The following is an 18681-nucleotide window of genomic DNA, read 5'->3' as shown; positions in this document are numbered from 1 at the left end:
TAATTGCTACTTCCATTATATTGGTAGCAAATCTTTGAAGCAATTGCCCATGCTCGATTAATCTTATTTCTATACTCCTAAATCTAGTAACGTCAATTTATAAGCAACACGCCATTGCATCCCCTATTTATATCTTGTAGTATTTTTGTTCTGTCAATTACTACATTCTATTTTATTAGTAACTGATGATTGTCCTAGAAATCCCAAAATTAGATAAGTGTGGTAGTCCTATAAAAATACACTTTTGTTGATCAAATTCATAGTTGATAAAATAGGAAAGAGACCAAAAAAATTTGATTAGAATATTATTAATAAAGAACAAATAAAAATGGACTATTTTGTGGGATATGGAACGAAAAGTATAATATTACTCCCGTTTAAAAAAATAATCTTAGTTATGGAAGACATGCTTTAATGCAAAATTAATAAAATAAAAAAGAGACAAAGAAAAGTGGTTGGTATGTTGGTAGTGAAAAATAAAATACACCTTATTAGAAAGAAAATTTATTATAAATAGATAATAATAAAAATCTACTACAAGACTATCCTTCATAGACAAAGGGACTATAATTTCAACAAATACAAACTTCATCTGTAAGAATCAATGCCTCAGTGTATGGTAATCAATAACTTTTTTGAAGCACAATCATCTACAAATAAATATGATACAGTTATATGCTACAATATGTGTGAGAATTGAGATACATGTGTTTAGTCTTGCTTTTTTCCTTTTCCCTACTAATGTTTGTGTGAGTGAGTTTAAGCCTGTGGTTCCCAGAAACGGGCGTCTGTTATTTCCTGTCACAAACAAAAGAATTTGTTGCGGGGCGCTCTCACGAGAGCCACAGACCGCAGTAACCAGCCACGCTGCACGATCTTCGCCTGCACGACATAGAATCGACACCACAGTCGTCATCAGTGAGACATCTGTAATCAGCACGAGTGTCTGGGATGTGACAAACACTTTCGAGCTGCTCGTGGTCGTGCCTGCAGTTTGGCGATGCTGGACATATCCGTTGTGACATTGCACTGGCTCGTTTTCGGCACTCCTCGCTCTGCAAATAAGTTGAGAACCGTTTCAGATCTTGTGATTAGTGGACAGTGTTGGTTTTACACATCTGCAGCCAATGGTTAACTCACTGCATTCAACCAAACTTAATAACCAAATACAAAAGACTTCTGTAAGATAATCTGATGGCAGAACATCCATCACACGTGTCAAATCTGGGGATTCAAGCCTGTCACAAATGGCATGTCCGATCATTTTACACAAAATTCTGCTCACAGTGTGTGGCTTTCCTTCTGGGCCATATTTACATATATAAGTCCAATGAAAGATAAAGATGAACATCTCCAACTCTCAAGGACTAACAACTAGATATCAAAATATTACTATTTGGTATGAGCAAATATGAAAAATGGAAGAAAATTATCAAGTAATCCAAAGGCACAGAAAGTAAGCAATACCTTAACTGATGTCCAATTACTGGGAATATATGCCTCCGGAAGTCTCTCATGCCAAGAGCTTAAAATAGGCAGTGGGTGGCCTTCAGTTGTAAATACATAATTTCGGTTGACCAAAAATGAATCGTCAAACAGAAGATAGAGGTATTTGCACCTACACAACGACAAAAGATCAGATGCATCTCAGAGTATTCACAAATGCTGGAGTTACTAATGAAAATATTTGTAAAAATTCTGTGACTATATAAAATGCTAGAAAGAAAAGGTTATAACAAACTGGCAGTATCCATCGATGATTAGAGTACTCACGTCTCAGCGAGGAAAAAGCTGTGCTGATGATCTTCCAGCTCCATGGTTGTTACATCTCTAATGCTGGCAAAGCCACCTTCGACTCGTGTGTGCAAATTGATAGAATCCACTATTGACTCCCCCACTTGTAGATACCACGGATCTGACAAATATGGTGCAGGTGGCTTTATATTAGCTTGATGACGAATATGGTGCAGGTACTTTTACCTATGCCAATTATATAACATATTAAATTTATTTTTTAGAACAAAACTCGTTGCTTTGCTTAGATATACTGTACGTTTTTTAGAATATCAAATTTACCTTGTCTAATATAACTATCAAAGCTTGTTTAAGATCAGTTTGACTCGAACACTAGTGTTGATCTTGTTTAACAACAAATAACATAATTTAACAATATATAACTTGTCAAGCTCATTTAAGATCAATTTAGCTCTATAAGTAATGCTTTGTAAAATATAAACTTTGAATGTAAATACCACTGCAATAGTTTACCTTTGGTTGCTTGATACAGGTAAAATGTCGATTCTGCCAACTCTGGGCGTAAGGGATAGTATTTCTCAGTAGGATGCAGCATTTGATGATCCAGGAGATATCTGAATAGCAGAAAACCTCAAAAAAATAAGTACAAATATGCAGGAAGAAAAGAACAACAAATAGTATAGAAGTAGAACAAAAAGCAATACCTCTCTGGTATTACTCCAAACTTCTGCCATACATAGAAAAATTCGCGATGTGACGAGTTAGCGGCAGTGATATCCCCAACAAGAACCTAGCTACCACAACAAAAATCAAGAATGAACTTCCACATTAAAATTGGTGAGGAAATCCTACGAATCTACGATTTGCTAATATATACCTGAAGGCCAGGCCAAAATGCTTGTAGGCTCGTAAGTTGCCAGTACGTTGCTCTTCCTGTCCTCATATCAGCTTCATGGTACCTAGTGACAGGTAAATACTTAGTAAAACTTCTTCAAAGCATAATACAGTAAAATATCTCTGCCTAATAAACAATAATGGGACAGAAATGATAGCAAGATAACCGCCATACCAACATTTAAAGTTGGTGGGGGTACAAAACGTACAAGGGTGAAATACTGAAGAATAAAGAGAAAAATAGCATCCCAAAAAAGGTAAAAGAATAAGTAGGAAGAGAACCCTTTCAGACTTTCTTTTATTCATTCAGATGATTGCAGATTAGGGGAAGGGGAAATTTCAAACCTCAAACAATGAAGAAATGTGAAGCAGATATGTACGGAATAAACACTTTTGGACTGAAGGGTTTACCAAGGACCATGTCGAAAGTATTTTTGCACAGCAGTGTAAGCAGGCTGAAACATCCTCCAGAATTCATCCCTTCCGAATAAAATGTGAGCTTTAACTAGATACTCGTAGAACGAATCAACACCTTGAAGGACAAGAAAGTGGTTTAGAATTGCGTAAAGAAATGATGCTTTGATTACTTGATTTTAAGCAATAGCTTCTGAAAAAAGGTAATGTGTGTTCCGAGGTAGTCCGAATATGGGCTGCAAAGAACCATACCAGCTCCAATTCCAGAAGAAAACTCTATCCATTCCCCAGTTTCTACATCAAGTGTTGTTCCCATGAGATTTAAAGAGCTCCTCATGCTCCATAACTTGCGCAGAGCACGTAAAGCAGCAGACTCAAATCTTGGGTCACCGGTTAAACGTGACAGTGCTCCCATTTCAAGAATTAGAGAACCTAGTACCAAACAAAGGAAATTAGCATCTAACACGATATCGTATAAGCACCAAATTTGAAAGGGTTTCTCCGAGGGAGTTCATACCACAACCAGATGTGCTTGTTTCTGTTATCTCGTTCTCCATCACACCGTGCTGCACACACAATTTTGTTCATATACAATATGAGAAACAATATAAGTGCAAGTGTGTAATATATACACACTAATCGGTAATCATGCTATAAGTAATATCAAAACTACACTAGAGAAGAACCTTCTTATGTTCAAAAAACAAACGTAATTTCAACCATTTACATATTCATGGTTCATGCACTTCTACAATCAAAGTTACTGTCTTGAGGTTAAGGTTCACAATTTCATTACATAAACTAAAGTTAGTATTCAGCTATTTAATGCACAATTCAATCAGTTACCTTCAAGTTGATCCATGCGTAAGGCAGTCCAGTGGGGGTATCAAATGCAGGTAAAAAACGTCTTCCTAGCTCCTCAGCGAGGACAAGAAGTTGATTACAATAAGTTCCTTTAGTTAACCTGTTTGTAGAATCAGTTGCAAGAATATGAGCAGACACAAGTCCTCCAAGTACTCTTATGTTGCACTACATGATATCAAGCAAAAGGCAAAGAATATGATTAAAACGCCCAAAAGCACAATCAATGATGGAAATGTTATTTCTACAGTGTGCTATGGTCATATTAGATATAGCCACTAAAATTCAATAATAATGGTTGTACAACAAGAAAAAGCCTCAACAGATAAGGTTTTAAGCAGTAAGACCAAGATTATATTCAAATACACAAAACCGAAAAATTAATTCATTACCTCAAAGAGGTTTATCCTGGCATCAACATCAAATGTAAGATTCTCAGATAACCAAAGAACTCCCTTCTCAAACTCGGTATTGTTTCCCAGAATTACAAGGCTGAAAGTAAAAGAGGACATCAGAACCATCAACCATTTCCAAGACAATATGATGTCACCACTAAAATGATACCAGGACGAGATAACCAGAATTGGTTTAAACTTTAAAGCCAGATTAAGTTAAAGGTGCACATCGAACCTGGACAGAGATTCAATGAGAGTGAGTGCTGAACCATTATATTCTTGTGGCAGACGTTCAAGCTAAAACTCAGAAAGAATTCAGTGTTATTTTAATAGGACTTTATATTAATATATACTTCTCCAAGAATAATACTTACCTTCAGATTTCCAAGCTCACTTAGAGAATTCGTGAATGATTTTGTCAGAGGCTTCAATTCATCATGCTGAAACACAAGTCATCTGAATTAAATTTTTGAGCCATGCTGAATAGTAGAGTAATCTCACAGAATCTGTAATTATCATATAATCAAAGACTAACCGGGAAAGCATACGTCATATAGTTGTCATAGGCATGGTAAAACCTGTTATGGAGATGAGATGAGTGAGTATACACTACACAATACATGCCTTGGTTACTTATCTTTTCTCAAACTAATTTCAGGTTCAGTAAACTTACTTTGTTCCTTAAGCATGTTCCAATATCATAAAGCCTTGTTTACCTTAGTGGATTAGCGTTGATTACTAAAATCCAACCCCATCCATTGTTTACTTTCCTTCATTTTAAATGGAAGACTAAATGAAAAATATCTATGTGGGATATGGTTTGTAACTGTCCTTCTCTTTCTTCTCAAAACGTCAAAGTAACCAAGGAATGTATCTTTTTTATTAGTATATCCTACCACATATCCACTAAACTATACATGCATAGAAGTAAACAAGACCCGAAATACACCTTACATAACCTGTCATGCATCGGAAAACTAAAGGTGCAATTCTATTCTAAATACTTAGTAGGAGTACTAAATTGAGAATATGGATATCGAACTATATGGGATAATTTGGTCGTTATGAAAATCGTGAAGGTGCAGGTCCATCTCTATGAGTGCCTTTCATAAACATACAATCACACGGGAGTGGTGTAGCTCTAGCACACATTTCTAGTCCACCGGTGCTCACTGCTCTCAACATATAAAAGTTGTGAATCTAACAAATTCATGACAACAACATCATCATTTCCCCTTTCTCAAACACTCAAATCAAACTGAAAATCTATTACCTCCAAATGCCCTATCTAAAACTGAGCAAATCAACGCCCAATTAATCAATTACTCAATGCAGCATATAGCAAGTGATCAAATCCGGAAGCAAGGCAAACACACATCACATATCAAAAACAGCAAAACAAATTAAAAACTAAAAAACTCCCCAAACAAGACATGAATCAGTTTAACTAACAATCAGCTGGATGAATTGCTCGGTTCTAGTATTTGTAATCCCAATTGAAAGATAGAATTTAGAAGAGATAGAAAATTACATCTGGCGGACTTTTTGGCTCATCCGCTTCTTCTTAGCAGCATAAGGGTCAGACTTTGAGGAAGCGATTTGGGAGTAAAATGTGGAAAAAATCAGCATAAATATGAGAAACGATGCCCATCTCTTTCCAAGCAACATAGATTATCCGTTTGCGCATAAATCGGAAGCCCAGAATAGTATTTGAGCAAAAGGGACTTCCAAATTGCAATTGGAAGTTACGATTAATATGAATTTGGGGGATTCAAGGTGTTGCGGTAGGGCTTTTTAGATTTTTTTTGTTTGGTTTTGAGTTCATCTCTCTTTTTCAGAAAAAAAACTTTTTTTCGCTTTAAAAACTATTCAAGGTGTTTTTTTTTTCTTTTTTTTTTTACAGAAATATATTAAGAAACAAATAATTGATTTTGTTCGTAAAAAATCGCCATCTTATAAAAAATTGCGTCAAATTACAGATGGTTATTTTAAATATTATTTGCATTTTCTTATGAAAAAGTTAGAAACACATAATAGTAGTATAACAAATCCGGAAAACGATAAACCACATAAATTGAATGAGTAATGCGTATAGCAAATCGTTTAATCCATTATTAATTGAATAGATAAGATTAAGATATGTAATACCTCATATTTCAATTCGAGTAAAAATATCTAAATCTAAATATGTTTTGGCATAAAATATGTGAATTTAGTTTTATTTTCCTTTTGTTGTTGGTAATAAAAAAAATAAGCATTTAGGTTTATTTCCCTTCGATTTTGATATAAGTATAAGAGAGTCAACCATCGGAATTTCATCGTTAATTCGTCAAAATATCATAATATGTGGAATGTCAATGTATTGAATGAGAATACATTTTACATGTGTTAAATGAGAACGCCCTTTTCTGTATGCAAATGATTTTTAGCTTGAAAATTTGGAATTTGGAATTGTTTTGATATCCAACTTAAAAAATTGGATTCCCGTATCCAAAAATAGGTTTGAAAAGTTGGTATGTCAAATTGGGTACTCCGAAAAAGGGTGAATTCGTGCATCTGATGTTTCATCTAATTTTTTTTTTATTGAATACCTGAAGCGGTTAGCTCAAAATTCTAGAATATTTTATTTGAGGTGTGATAAATAACTATCGATTTCAAGCTTCAAAATCCGAGTTCTGCTTGGAGTATCTCCAATAGCGGCTAGCCGAACTATTGGAAACGGCCAGCCGCGAATCGGCGAATAAATCGGCGTGGGCTAGCCGATTTGAGTGCGTTGGCCGCCATTGTGGCGTGCCGATCGGCCAGTCCCCAATTTTCATTTTTTAAAATTTTTTTTTTGAAAACTTATATATACGCGATTTTAGTTTCATTTTCATATGCACCACTTGTTTTAACGAGTTTTCTCTCTCTCTAAATTTCTGTACAAGAGCAACATCGAGCGATGAGTAACGCGAGTGGTAGCGGTGGTGGTAGTGGTGGGGATACTGAGGAGTACGAACGACAGATGAACGAGGCTATGGAGGCCTACATGAACCGCGAGCTAGAGCGGTACATGCGAATGGTCGAACAGCAGGCGGTACCTCGCCCTCCTCCCGTTGTCCACCGCCGAGCAGTGATTGATCGAGATCACGTAGCTGCACATCAGCGGCTATTTGACGACTACTTCTCAGAGAACCCGCGGTTTTCCGCCAACATGTTCAAGCGGCGTTTTAGAATGCGGAGAGAGTTGTTTATGCGTGTCGTTGACGCTTTGGAGCGTCGATATCTTTATTTCCGCTTTAGGCACGATGTGTCTGGCAGACCCGGCCACACCCCTATTCAAAAGTGCACGGCGGCAATCGGACAGTTGGCCTACGGAGGCGCGCAGACATGTGGGATGAGTACCTCAACATCGGTGAGTCGACAGCCCTGGAATGTCTGAAGTATTTCTGTCAGGGCGTGATTGTAATTTTCCGTGATTAGTACCTTCGAAGCCCTACCCCCAAGATTGTCATGATCTGATGCAGATGCACGGGGAGCAGCATGAATTCCCTGAGATGTTAGGCGGCATATATTGTATGCATTGGGAGTGGAAGAACTGTCCGACTGCCTGGAAGGGGGCCTACACGACCGGCTACAAGGGAAAGAATCCCATGATGATCCTCGAGGCCGTAGCTGATTACCGGCTGTGGATCTGGCATGCGTATTTTGGGGTAGCCGAGTCGAACAACGACCTCAACGTCCTCAACTCGTCGCCCCTCTTCAACGAGCAGTGTCAGGGCATCGGTCCGGCCGTCTCATTTGTGGCCAACGGCAACCGGCATGATATGGGCTACTACTTGGCGGATGGTATATACCCTAGGTGGCCCGTCTTTGTGAAGACGATCAGGCACGCAAGTGATGACAAGAAGGCCTACTTTGCGGAACGGCAGGAGTCGGCGCGCAAGGACGTGGAGCGCACATTTGGTGTGCTCCAGTCTCGATGGGCAGCAATCAAGGGTCCAACGCGTTTTTGGGATGTCAAATGCATTGGTGATATAATGTACGCCTACATTATCTTGCACAACATGATCGTCGAAGACGAAGGCGTACAACTGACTAATTGGGCCAATGACGATGAAGCCGGTCCAAGCCACGGAACGGCCACCCCTAGCGTACGACGTGGGGTACCTCGCGATGAAGTCGGCCGCCTCCAGGCACATGCCGACATGCGCCAAGTGGATGCTCATATTCAACTCCAAAAGGATATAATTGAAGAGTTGTGGGCACGGAAGACTGCACGGTCGATAGTTTTTTTTCTTTATTATGTAATTTATTTTTTTAATTGAATGTACTTTTTTTTAATGCAATTAATGAATTTTCTCGTATATGTCTCATAAATTTAATTCCGTAATTTAATCGTAAATTTTATTCCGTAAATATAGTTGTTTTTGAATTATTTTTATTGCGGCTGGCCTATTTGAGTAAAATGCTGATGTGGCGGGTGGATTTTTAGTGCTGCTGACGTGGCAGTAGAGAGAGAGTCTGGCCTATTCTTATTGTGGATGCTCTTAGAGCATCTCCAATGCAAATAGGCCAGCCACTCTCTCTCCTGCGCCACGTCGCCGTCAGCTAAAATCCACTGCCACCGTCGAATTTAGGCCAGCCATAGGCCAGCCCGCAATAAAAATAATTCAAAATATACTATATTTACTAATTAAAATTACGATTAAATTATGGATTAAATTTACGACACAGATACGGGAAAATTAATTCATTTCATTCAAAAAAAGTACAAAGATTTTTAAAAAAAATACATGATTTTTTTTTAAAAAAAAGGCTTCCACACACGAGTCCCGCCACTCTCTACTCCTTGTCGTCGTCGTCGTCGCGCTGTCGCCACCGCCGCTGCCGCCACCCGGGGTATCTGACCCCACGTCGGAACCCCCCATCTGTGCCCTCGCGGTATCCAAACAACCCGCATGCTCTCGAGCATCGAGTGAAGAAACATCTTCCCCGTGGGGTCAGTGGCGTTCTTCCACTCTTGGAAGACCTTGTACATCTGCTCCCGCGTTTTGTTACGGGAATAGAGAGTGTACTCGAGTGGGGCGGGTGGGAGGGCGGCGGACTGGACCTCATGGGGCGATAGGGGGGATCTTTCCCTCGTAGCCCGTTGCGCCCGCTTCTGTCCAACCGGGCGAGGGCGACCGGCAAATGAAGGGGGGATGGAAACTCCTCGGCATCCGGGGGGAGGTCGTGGGATCCGCCGCTGCTGCCACTGTAGTCGCCGGCATAGCTCGCCCTGCTTCTTCGGCCACCCAGCGTCGCACCCCGCACGGAACTTCTCGGAGTCCTTCAACAACTCAAAGCATTCCCAGAAGTGGAAATCCTTGTACTTCCCCGCCAAGGGGAACCGACTCTCGGTTATCCTCCGGGCGTCCTCCTCATTATGCCCACTAGTGAGCTGCGACGAAGGGCGTTGGCGTACAACGCCGAAAAACGGCCGACCGCGGCCTTGATGCGCTCCCACCCCTTCCGGACCTCCTCCCCACGAAGTCCTTCCCGTGCGGGCAGTGCCTCCTGTAGGCAACTCTAATATTCGCCCACATGTTGACGACCCGCTGGTTGTTCGCAACCAGCGGATCGTCGCACACCTCCAACCACCCCCTGGCTACCCCGGCGTACTCATCCTCCGTCCACTTCCTCCGGCCGGGGGTGTCGTCAACAACGGGCTGCGACGACTCGCCGACCGCCTTGGCCTTCCCCCTCGTCTTCTTCTTCTTCTTCGCGCGGCCCACCCCGCTGGAACGGGAGTGTCCGGATCGCCGAGATCTATCCCCATGTCATGCAATGACAAAAGGTCATCGCCAGTGAACTGCGTCTCCTTTGGGGTCGACGTGTGAGACGAAGCCGTAAAAAAATCCAGAGAGGGACGATAGACCGTGTCTCCCCGGTGACCCCTGCATCCGGGATGCATACCCATCATCTGTTGGCTGCATCGGGGGCATACCTCCCCACCCCTGCCCGTCGTTGGCCTGTCCGCCGCCCGGCATACCCCACGGCATGTTCCCACCCCCGGCGCTCCGGCCATCATCCCATCAGCTGATTCCAAGGGACGTTAAACCCTGGGCCCATCTGCCCGCCCATTTGCCCCATCCAGATCCCACGGGTACCGGGGAGTCTGAGATCCACTCGTCGTTGGGACTGGACTCGTTGTTGTGATCCATCGCTCGATGATGCTCTTGTACAGAAAGTTAGAGAGAGAGAAAACTCGTTAAAACAAGTGGTGCAAATGAAAATGAAACTAAAATCGCGTTTATATAGGTTTTAAAAAAAATCAAAAATCGGCGCTGGCCGATCGCTGGCCGATTGGCTAACCAGCATTGGAGATGCTCTTACTTTAAGATTATCCACATGCACCTTAACAACTATAGTATATTATCCCTTATTAAAATACACAACACTTATGATATGAAATATATTATTAGTGATCGAATGACTAATAATTACAGTACTACTCCATCCGTTCCATAGAAATATATCATTTGGTATAGACACGAGTTTTAATATATAATTGACAAAGTAGAAGAAAAAAAGAAAAAATAGTTGAAATTGTGTAGTGGATAGTGGAGCCCACAAATAATACAGTAAAAGAGAAGGAGAAAGAGGTTGCTATAAATAGATATAGACTATTTGTATGGGATGTATGAAAAGGGAAAAATAGTCAAAATAATGGGAGGGATGGAGTATGATTTATCATCTAGGAGTATTTACTAAAAATAAAATAATTACTTCCTTCGTTCACGAAAAATAGACTAAATTATGAATGGCACGAATTTTAATGTATAATTGGTAAAGTAATAGAGAAAGGAAAAAGTAAGAGTCGCGGAAGGAAGGAGTATTAATTATTAATTTAAATAAACATCACTATATGGTCACTCATTGTTATTATGGTTGTTGACGCAGCTAAAATAAACGCACAAAATCTTCTTGCGAGAAGCGATCCCGAAGATTTGTTTATTTAATTGGAAGAAGTATACTACTAATACTGACAAAGACTGTCCTTTTCATGCAAGATTAAATTTTCACCTCTCTCCCTTTGCTTCCGCCCCTGCTCAGTATTAGGGAGTAATCCCAAGACGTTCTCTTCTAGAACTATCTATTTATTTTCTTTCCTCGCAGAATACATGTGCAAGAATTTCACTCAATTGTTAGGACGTTGTCGTTTCTTCACTAGCTTTGTCGTGTCTCGGTGGTTGAAGCCAAGACGGGTTGCTTAGCTATTGAAAAAAAGTGGTAGTTCACCCTCCACTCAATGCAGGTCTGCCCTGCCCCACTGGGAGGGTGATCTAGTCCTCGAACAAGAGCTCCTCCAAGCAATCAAAAGGAAGTCACAGTACAATATCTCTTCGTATGTTTTGTTGTCCAAGCAGCACCTACATCGTACGCAACGAGCATTGATGCTAATGCACACTCTGCACGTCCTGGTGGAGTGTATCTTTGCTTCATAATTATCATTCACGCAGTTGAAAACCTGTCTAACTTGTTGGCATATGAAATGCTCACTTGTTAACCATTAGGATTGTCAATCCTTAGATGCTTGATGTCGGTCAGTGCTACGGAGTTCAATACCTTCATCGTGTTAAAGAGGTCTTCACTATTGAGTTTGATCGATCCAGCCACGACTAGCTTAGTCAACTCCAGATTTCTCTCAAGCACCTACCTGAGGCCATTATTATTGATATTACAACATTCGATAAGGCCAAGTTGCAAAGTTTATCCAGTATCAACATCAATTACATAAGATCCTCATTAGTTATCTTAAAACTCAACGGATTATCAATGTGGATGCTTGTCCAAAGATAAGGATCCTGCTAGACAACACCACCCAACGGATTACATGTAGCTGATTATTTTATATAGTTACTAACAAATCCTAACAGAAAGAGGATTAGCAAGATAAAATAATTTTGTTGAGCTCTTTCACCAACGACAACTCTTTTAATAGGCTAGAAAACACACACATGTATATATTCAACGACGGACCCAGGTGGGATCGGGCGGGGTCGGCCGACCCCACCGCCGGTCCGTGACAACTGCTTGGGAAGCTCTATAATCCGCCCTCCGACCCACGGCAGCTCCGCCTTCCGATCCCACATACGACAACTCCGCCTCTACGGGAAACAAGAGAATACATGAGAAGAGAGTAGAGAAATATAGAGAAACCATTTGTTTTGGATTATAATAAGAAGGAAATTTAGAGAAGAATAAATTTAAGGATACTATAAAATTTTAGTGAAGAGAAAGCTCCATTGATGAATTTTGAGTTTGAAAAAAGCTGTAAACTAGTCGTAAGTTGCATAATAATTGGAAGAAGATAGGGCGGTGATTTAGCAAATCTAGGAATATTTTTTTTATTTATGACTTTTATTTCATTATATTTTAATTTTAAGATACAAACTAGTAATTAATAGTATATTTAATACTATTTGCTTGTTTATTTTGTGTAACTAATTTAGCTTTGGTAGATCATATAAATATGTTAAATATTAAAAAAATGTTTATAGTTAATTGATTTATTTCAAGTTTTATAAATTTTGTAAACAAAAACATAATAAGAACAACAAAAATGATAAAATAATTATTTAATATATATTATATAATTATTATTTAAATATTATATATTATTAAATTTTCGATCCGACCCCACGAGCTATATTTTCTGGGTCCGTCATTGTATATATTGACTGCATCGATGTTCTAGAACTCTCTACTCGTTTCATTTATATTCTATTTATCTACAATTAATGTTTAATTGTTTAAGTATCTAGTTATTTCGACTATAGAAATCTAGATAATTTTTGTATAAATTAATATCTAGATAGTTTTAGTATACAAGTTTACTAGCCTCTAGGGGTTACATGACCACCAGCCTCCGCATGGTTCGGTCTGATACCACAAGTAACGACTCTGATACCTATAGGACTCGACTCCCATGGGCCATGGAGTAACCCAACTTAGAATCGTCCCATACTAAGCAGGCTTAACCATGCAAATTTTCAAAATGAACGCGAAAAAAAAGATGTAGCTGCAAGAATAGCACATACTATTAAACATATTTTAGCATTCCCTGCATACTCTTAGAATATGTCCCTACGTACATACTCTTATAATCCCTCTATTTTTTGTACTCCCTCCGTCCACAAAAAATATGACACATTTACCATTTTTGGTCGTACACAAAATATAGAGCATATTCATTTATGGAAAGTTTTCAACAAATAATAACTCTACACACCATTCCACTAACACTACTTCTCACTTACTTTTTCTTCTTCTCTCTTACTTTACCAACTCTAAATTAAAACCCGTGTCATACACCAATTGCCCTATTTTTTGTGGATGGATGAAGTATTTAGGTGTCGCTTGTTGTTCATGCCTATGGACTGACATTCACTCTTTAGGAACTGCTTATGGTTTGCGCCTATGTATATATCGAGTATCGAATATTACTTGTTACTTTTGCTCCGAACATTACACAAGGTATTAAGTATAATCCTAATTTTTCAAGTAGCCTTTTGTATGTTGATTTTTTTTATCGATGCACGTCAACTCTTAGATTTTTCTTCGTGGGGAAAAAAAAAGGTTTGTGTTGCGATTTCGCATGGAGAATACAACGATACTTATGTAACAAAATTTAAATTGTTGAAAAGTTAAGAGTTCTTTCCACTCGGGACTTGTCCCACACTAAATAAAAATAGCAGCTCATATTTTATGATTATATCCAAGAGTTTTGTGTTGGATTAAAAATATTTTAGTATATTGTATTTTGAGATGTCTCACTGATCTATTGACATATTCCTAAAATACGAATTTTGTTATTTCTACTTTATTCTCTATTATAGTTTCTTGACTTAATATTTGATTTACGTAACAATGCAGCATATAATATGCACCAACATAAAATGTAATTGGGATACAACGAAGTACGTATTATATGTAAAATGTAAAATGTAAAATTTAAAGAATGATAAAATTAAATTTTGTATATTATACATAAAATCATATTAATTAATTAATTATTCTATACGTAAATTAGACTGCCTCATAATTTTATAATTTTACTACAAATCATTTTAAATATTTGTATAATTTTTCTATAAACAACTCAATATGAATTTAAAACAAAACTTAAGAAATTATAATTAGCTTATGCATTCCCTTATCAGCTTATCCACCCTTGCGTATTCACCAAAATAATACGAAGTACTAATAAAAAAAGATTAAACCAAAATGGACCGTAGGGGTCACTCATTTTAAATTCGCCACTGATATACCAAAATAATTTGAAAAAAAAAAGATACGCCACTGATAGCAATGGATCTCAAATTAAATCAAATTTGAAGTCTAGGTATAGTACCGTAGGGGTCACTCATTTTCTCTATTTCGGTCAAGATATAATATTAGACCAGTTATCACTATCGATCGGCGACCGACTCTGATATCATCGTACTATTGCGGTATCAAAAAGATTTTCAAATTACTCTTCTCCTGTGTGTCACATAGTATGCGTGTAAAGGTTCCGATTCTTATTATACTTTGATTTGTGACATTAGTATTAATTCCAAATTCTATAAAACCACCTTAAACTCAAAACGGTCTAGCATTCCAAATTTTACTTATCCTAGAACTCGACAATATCATCATTCCCGAGCAAAGTGCATGATTAACTTTACTTACACACATATATAGATAGAATTGTCTACGCATGAATGAAAGCTATGAAGAAGTAAGTATAAAGCCAATAATACAAAACGAGAAAGAGGAACAAACAAAAGGTGAAGACATTTTCAAGGAATAAAAGGACTGCTTTGCTGCATTTTGTTTTTTTCCTTTTTTCTAAAATGACAAACAAAATATGAAAAAGCTGATAAATGGGTTCAATTATTTGTTCCTTTTCAGTAGAAACAGAAACTTAAATAGAGTAGCTCGCAATTTGATGTGTCACGCTTTCCAGGAAATACAATATTTTTATTTCTTAGTATATATTTTTGTATAATCAATTCTATCAACGGGTCGTAGCGCAGTTGGCAGCGCAGAGCTGTGGTGATCTTGATGTCACGGGTTCAAACCCCGTCATCCGCGGAGAGACTTTCGGCCTAAATTCACAAGTCCGGCCAAGCAGGATTAGTCGAATTCCGAAAGGTGGGTGTGTGTTCAAACAAAAAAAATATACGTAATCAGCTCTGCTTTCTCTGGCGCTATATTATTCTCTGGGCTCAATATATTGTAAATTTTCATTTTTCAAGAATGTTTGATTCCGCTGTGTTTTAAACTATTTATGTGGTAGTGTGTAAGTCTAACTTTAACTAAACCCAATAAAGCATATAATCAGCATATTCATTTTCTCTCATATACAGACATAAACAGCCTTTACTGTTGCCAAAAGCAAAACCAACTTGCATCATATTTAGATAATTATGTACTACATTAGTACATAGGAGATTCATTTCATAACTTTTTTTAATGTCAAAACACACAATTATATCACTTTGTGAATATTAATTCCAGATACCCTAATTTTCAATTCCTGACTAAATATCAAGAATCTGATAAGATTTTCACTTCTCAAAGTTCTCATTTTTTAAAAGTTTTCACTAGAACTGCCCCCTTAGTGCATACTATTAACATATAAATCATCAAGAATTAACTCAAAAACTTATAGATAATAATATTACTTTTACTTTATTATAGGAGTCATATCAGCACAGAATCTTGTTTAAATTTTATAACTTTTGTTTAATAATTTAAGGACAAAAATGTGACATTTAGGGTCCAACTAGGGTTGAAAGGGCAAAGGAGACATCATTGATATATATACTACACAGAGAGAGATAAAGCTTCAATCTTGCAAGGAATATTAGACACAAAAACCTTGGAATTTTCTTCATTCTCTCTCAACATCAATCATCATGCCCTCACCTTTCCCCATTAATCACCACCTCCACCACCACCACTACCATCATTGCATCCACCACAACACCCCACCATCATCACCCACATATCTAGCAAGCTATGAGCTCAGATCAAGAGAAAAAAGAGATAGCTTCTCTCTCTCTTGAACAGAAAGAAACCCTACTCATAAACTTGGCCTGATCAGAGAAGATGGAGGCTAGCTCAAGGAGACTTCTAGATTCTTCTTAGAAGGTTTTAGATCTACTCTTTTGGTATCTTTGATCGATCTCTCAGGGAATCAAGCCGTTCGGTCCGAATTCATCTTTTTAATTTACTAGAGTTAATAGGGTTTGTGTTTTGTGCTTTCTTTCATTTGATTTCTATGATGTGGGATTTCTCAAATTTTCTTGTGACTTTTGTTATAAATAAGGTGAAGCTTGTTTGAATTATTTTTTTCTGTGTTGGTTTGTTTAGATCTATATTTTTACATATGGATCTTTCTATGAATAATCAACTTGTTCATACATTTGTTATCTCTCTCTCTCTCTCTCTCTCCCTCTCTCTCTCTCTCTCTTATATTGTTGTTTAATTTATAAGTTTTGCATTAGCGTTACACACGAGCAAGCTAAAATGTCATACAGAAACTAAATCCAAGTATATAAATCTTTTGGTTTTAAGTTTAAAAGCGTATTCGAATTATATATGAAGTGGAATTATTTTGTCAAAATTTTCATGATTAATGGTTATTATTCATATCATATATAGAATAAAGGCGATATATACTACTAAAGTTCATAACAAATTTAGTAATTATTACATATATACACATTTAAAGGTACTTCATTATAAGTTGTAAATATTTGACATTCTTGGTGTGGTTGAGAAGTCTAAAGGGAGTAATTGATTGGGAGGGTTGATATATCCAAAATTAAAGTAGGGTATATAATTTCAAATTTCAAATTTTTTTTGAATAAATATTGCTTATGATTACTATGATGCTATATAATAGTTTAATTTTTATATATCCTCAAAATGCCTTTCAATAAATATAATAATAGTAATAGCTATCCTAAATTCCTAATTGATGACCAAATTTAGTTAAATCCGAATTCAAGAACCCAATTAGAAAAGTATACGCAAAAGGTTCAGAGAATAAAATACATTATTCCCAAAACTATAAAAAATAAATTTAAAGGGATCAAATAAACACTTTTACTGGTAAAATGAAAAGGGGTTTTTAAATAAAAGTTGCTTTTGGCAGAATAAATAAGTTGTAGGTGGTCTGAGTTAATGTTTGACCCTGATAAAGTTATCCATGCTATACCATCTTCATTCCACTTTCTTCTCAACTTTGAGTGAATATTTTTTATGGCCAAACACTCAGATCATGAGATGATGGAAAGTGAACCTTCACATTTTCAATATTTTCAATTATTATTCTAATTTTAAAGTAACTATTAAAAACTAAAAGTCAATTTAGTAACTTTAATCTATTTTAGTACGTAGCCGGTTTTCTTGCAATCAGGAGTTTGTAACACTAATTTTAGTTTGTAATTTTGGAGGTCACACTTCTATTGAAATGTGCTTGTGCTTTTCATAAATACTAATTTTAAGTTGCATGCATACTAATACGATTAAATTGAACATAATAATCATAAAAATAAATTCATAAGCGTGTAACACAAAATAGGAAATTAATAGGCGTAGTTTGACTGGACAGATATTTTAAGAAAAAGTTATTAAAAGTGAGTGTAAAAACTACAAAGTATGAACTGTGGATCTTGTATTTATATACTTTCCTTGTTGGTGAGATAGTTTAAACATTTTTTTTGGACACGAGATTTAATAAATCTATATTACATTATTACTATTATTAAAGACTAAAGTAGAAAGAATAAAATATGAGAGAGAAAGAAAGAGTAAAGTATGAATTAATTATAATAAAGTGTTTGTAGAAAATAAAATAACTGAACTATGTACCTTGAGACAACTCGAAAAGAAATACAATTCAACTACATTGACAAGAAGGGAGTATTAGTATTAATGTTTTATAATAAAATGTGAATGAAATAAAGTTAGTGGAATGTGTGATTCATTACTAAAGTAGTACTAGTAGTATTAAAAATTAAATGGGACAATTATTCATGGACAGACAAAAATGGCAAATTGAGATGATTAATAGCGAACGAAGGTAATACTAAAATTTATAAAGCTTGATTTTAATTTTGATAACATCGTGCAATGTACTCCCCTCCCTGTCCACGGTTTAAAGTCTCGACTCAGTGCATGTTTTAAGAAATGTGAAGGTCAATAGGTTGAAAAAGTTAGTGGAAATGTAGGTCCCACTTTATATATTGGTTTTATAATAAAATAAAAATGTAATGGGTTAAGTGTAATATGCAGTCCATTTACCTAAAATGGAAAAATTAAATATGAACATTATTTTGTG

General features: G+C 37.0%; 1 protein-coding gene across 4 annotated transcripts; it reads right to left on the bottom strand.

The window, feature by feature from the left end:
* Positions 1 to 613: 613 nt before the first annotated feature.
* On the bottom strand, positions 614 to 6145 carry LOC125215541 (alpha-mannosidase I MNS5). 4 transcript variants are annotated; one of them, XM_048116981.1, is made up of 16 exons: positions 5851 to 6145; positions 4855 to 4897; positions 4694 to 4759; positions 4555 to 4616; positions 4317 to 4416; positions 3910 to 4092; positions 3581 to 3629; positions 3316 to 3495; positions 3061 to 3181; positions 2633 to 2714; positions 2460 to 2545; positions 2269 to 2369; positions 1774 to 1915; positions 1468 to 1618; positions 963 to 1055; positions 614 to 882 (listed from the first exon to the last, which is right to left on the bottom strand). In XM_048116981.1, the coding sequence occupies exons 1-16, from the start codon at positions 5985 to 5987 to the stop codon at positions 802 to 804; spliced, it is 1677 nt and encodes a 558-aa protein (XP_047972938.1). In that variant the 5' UTR covers positions 5988 to 6145; the 3' UTR covers positions 614 to 801. The 4 variants fall into 4 exon arrangements, with proteins under 4 accessions (XP_047972938.1, XP_047972939.1, XP_047972937.1 ...); XM_048116982.1 differs by having other exon boundaries at positions 988 to 1055; XM_048116980.1 differs by having other exon boundaries at positions 614 to 1055.
* Between the last annotated feature and the right edge of the window lie 12536 nt (positions 6146 to 18681).

The sequence above is a fragment of the Salvia hispanica genome, chromosome 3 (assembly GCF_023119035.1).
Source record: "Salvia hispanica cultivar TCC Black 2014 chromosome 3, UniMelb_Shisp_WGS_1.0, whole genome shotgun sequence".
In the NCBI taxonomy this organism is placed as follows: Eukaryota; Viridiplantae; Streptophyta; class Magnoliopsida; order Lamiales; family Lamiaceae; genus Salvia; species Salvia hispanica.
Note: the sequence above shows the minus strand (reverse complement) of the source record. Positions and strands in the feature narration are given on the sequence as shown.

Bases quoted from the DNA above. Each gene is read 5' to 3' on its own strand.
- LOC125215541 (XM_048116980.1), bottom strand. From the start codon at position 5,987: ATGTTGCTTGGAAAGAGATGGGCATCGTTTCTCATATTTATGCTGATT. The intron at 4,760-4,854 runs GTTAGTCTTTGA...CTTGTGTTTCAG, and splicing joins ATATGACGTATGCTTTCCCG to CATGATGAATTGAAGCCTCT. The intron at 3,496-3,580 runs GTATGAACTCCC...GTTTGGTACTAG, and splicing joins AACAAGCACATCTGGTTGTG to GTTCTCTAATTCTTGAAATG.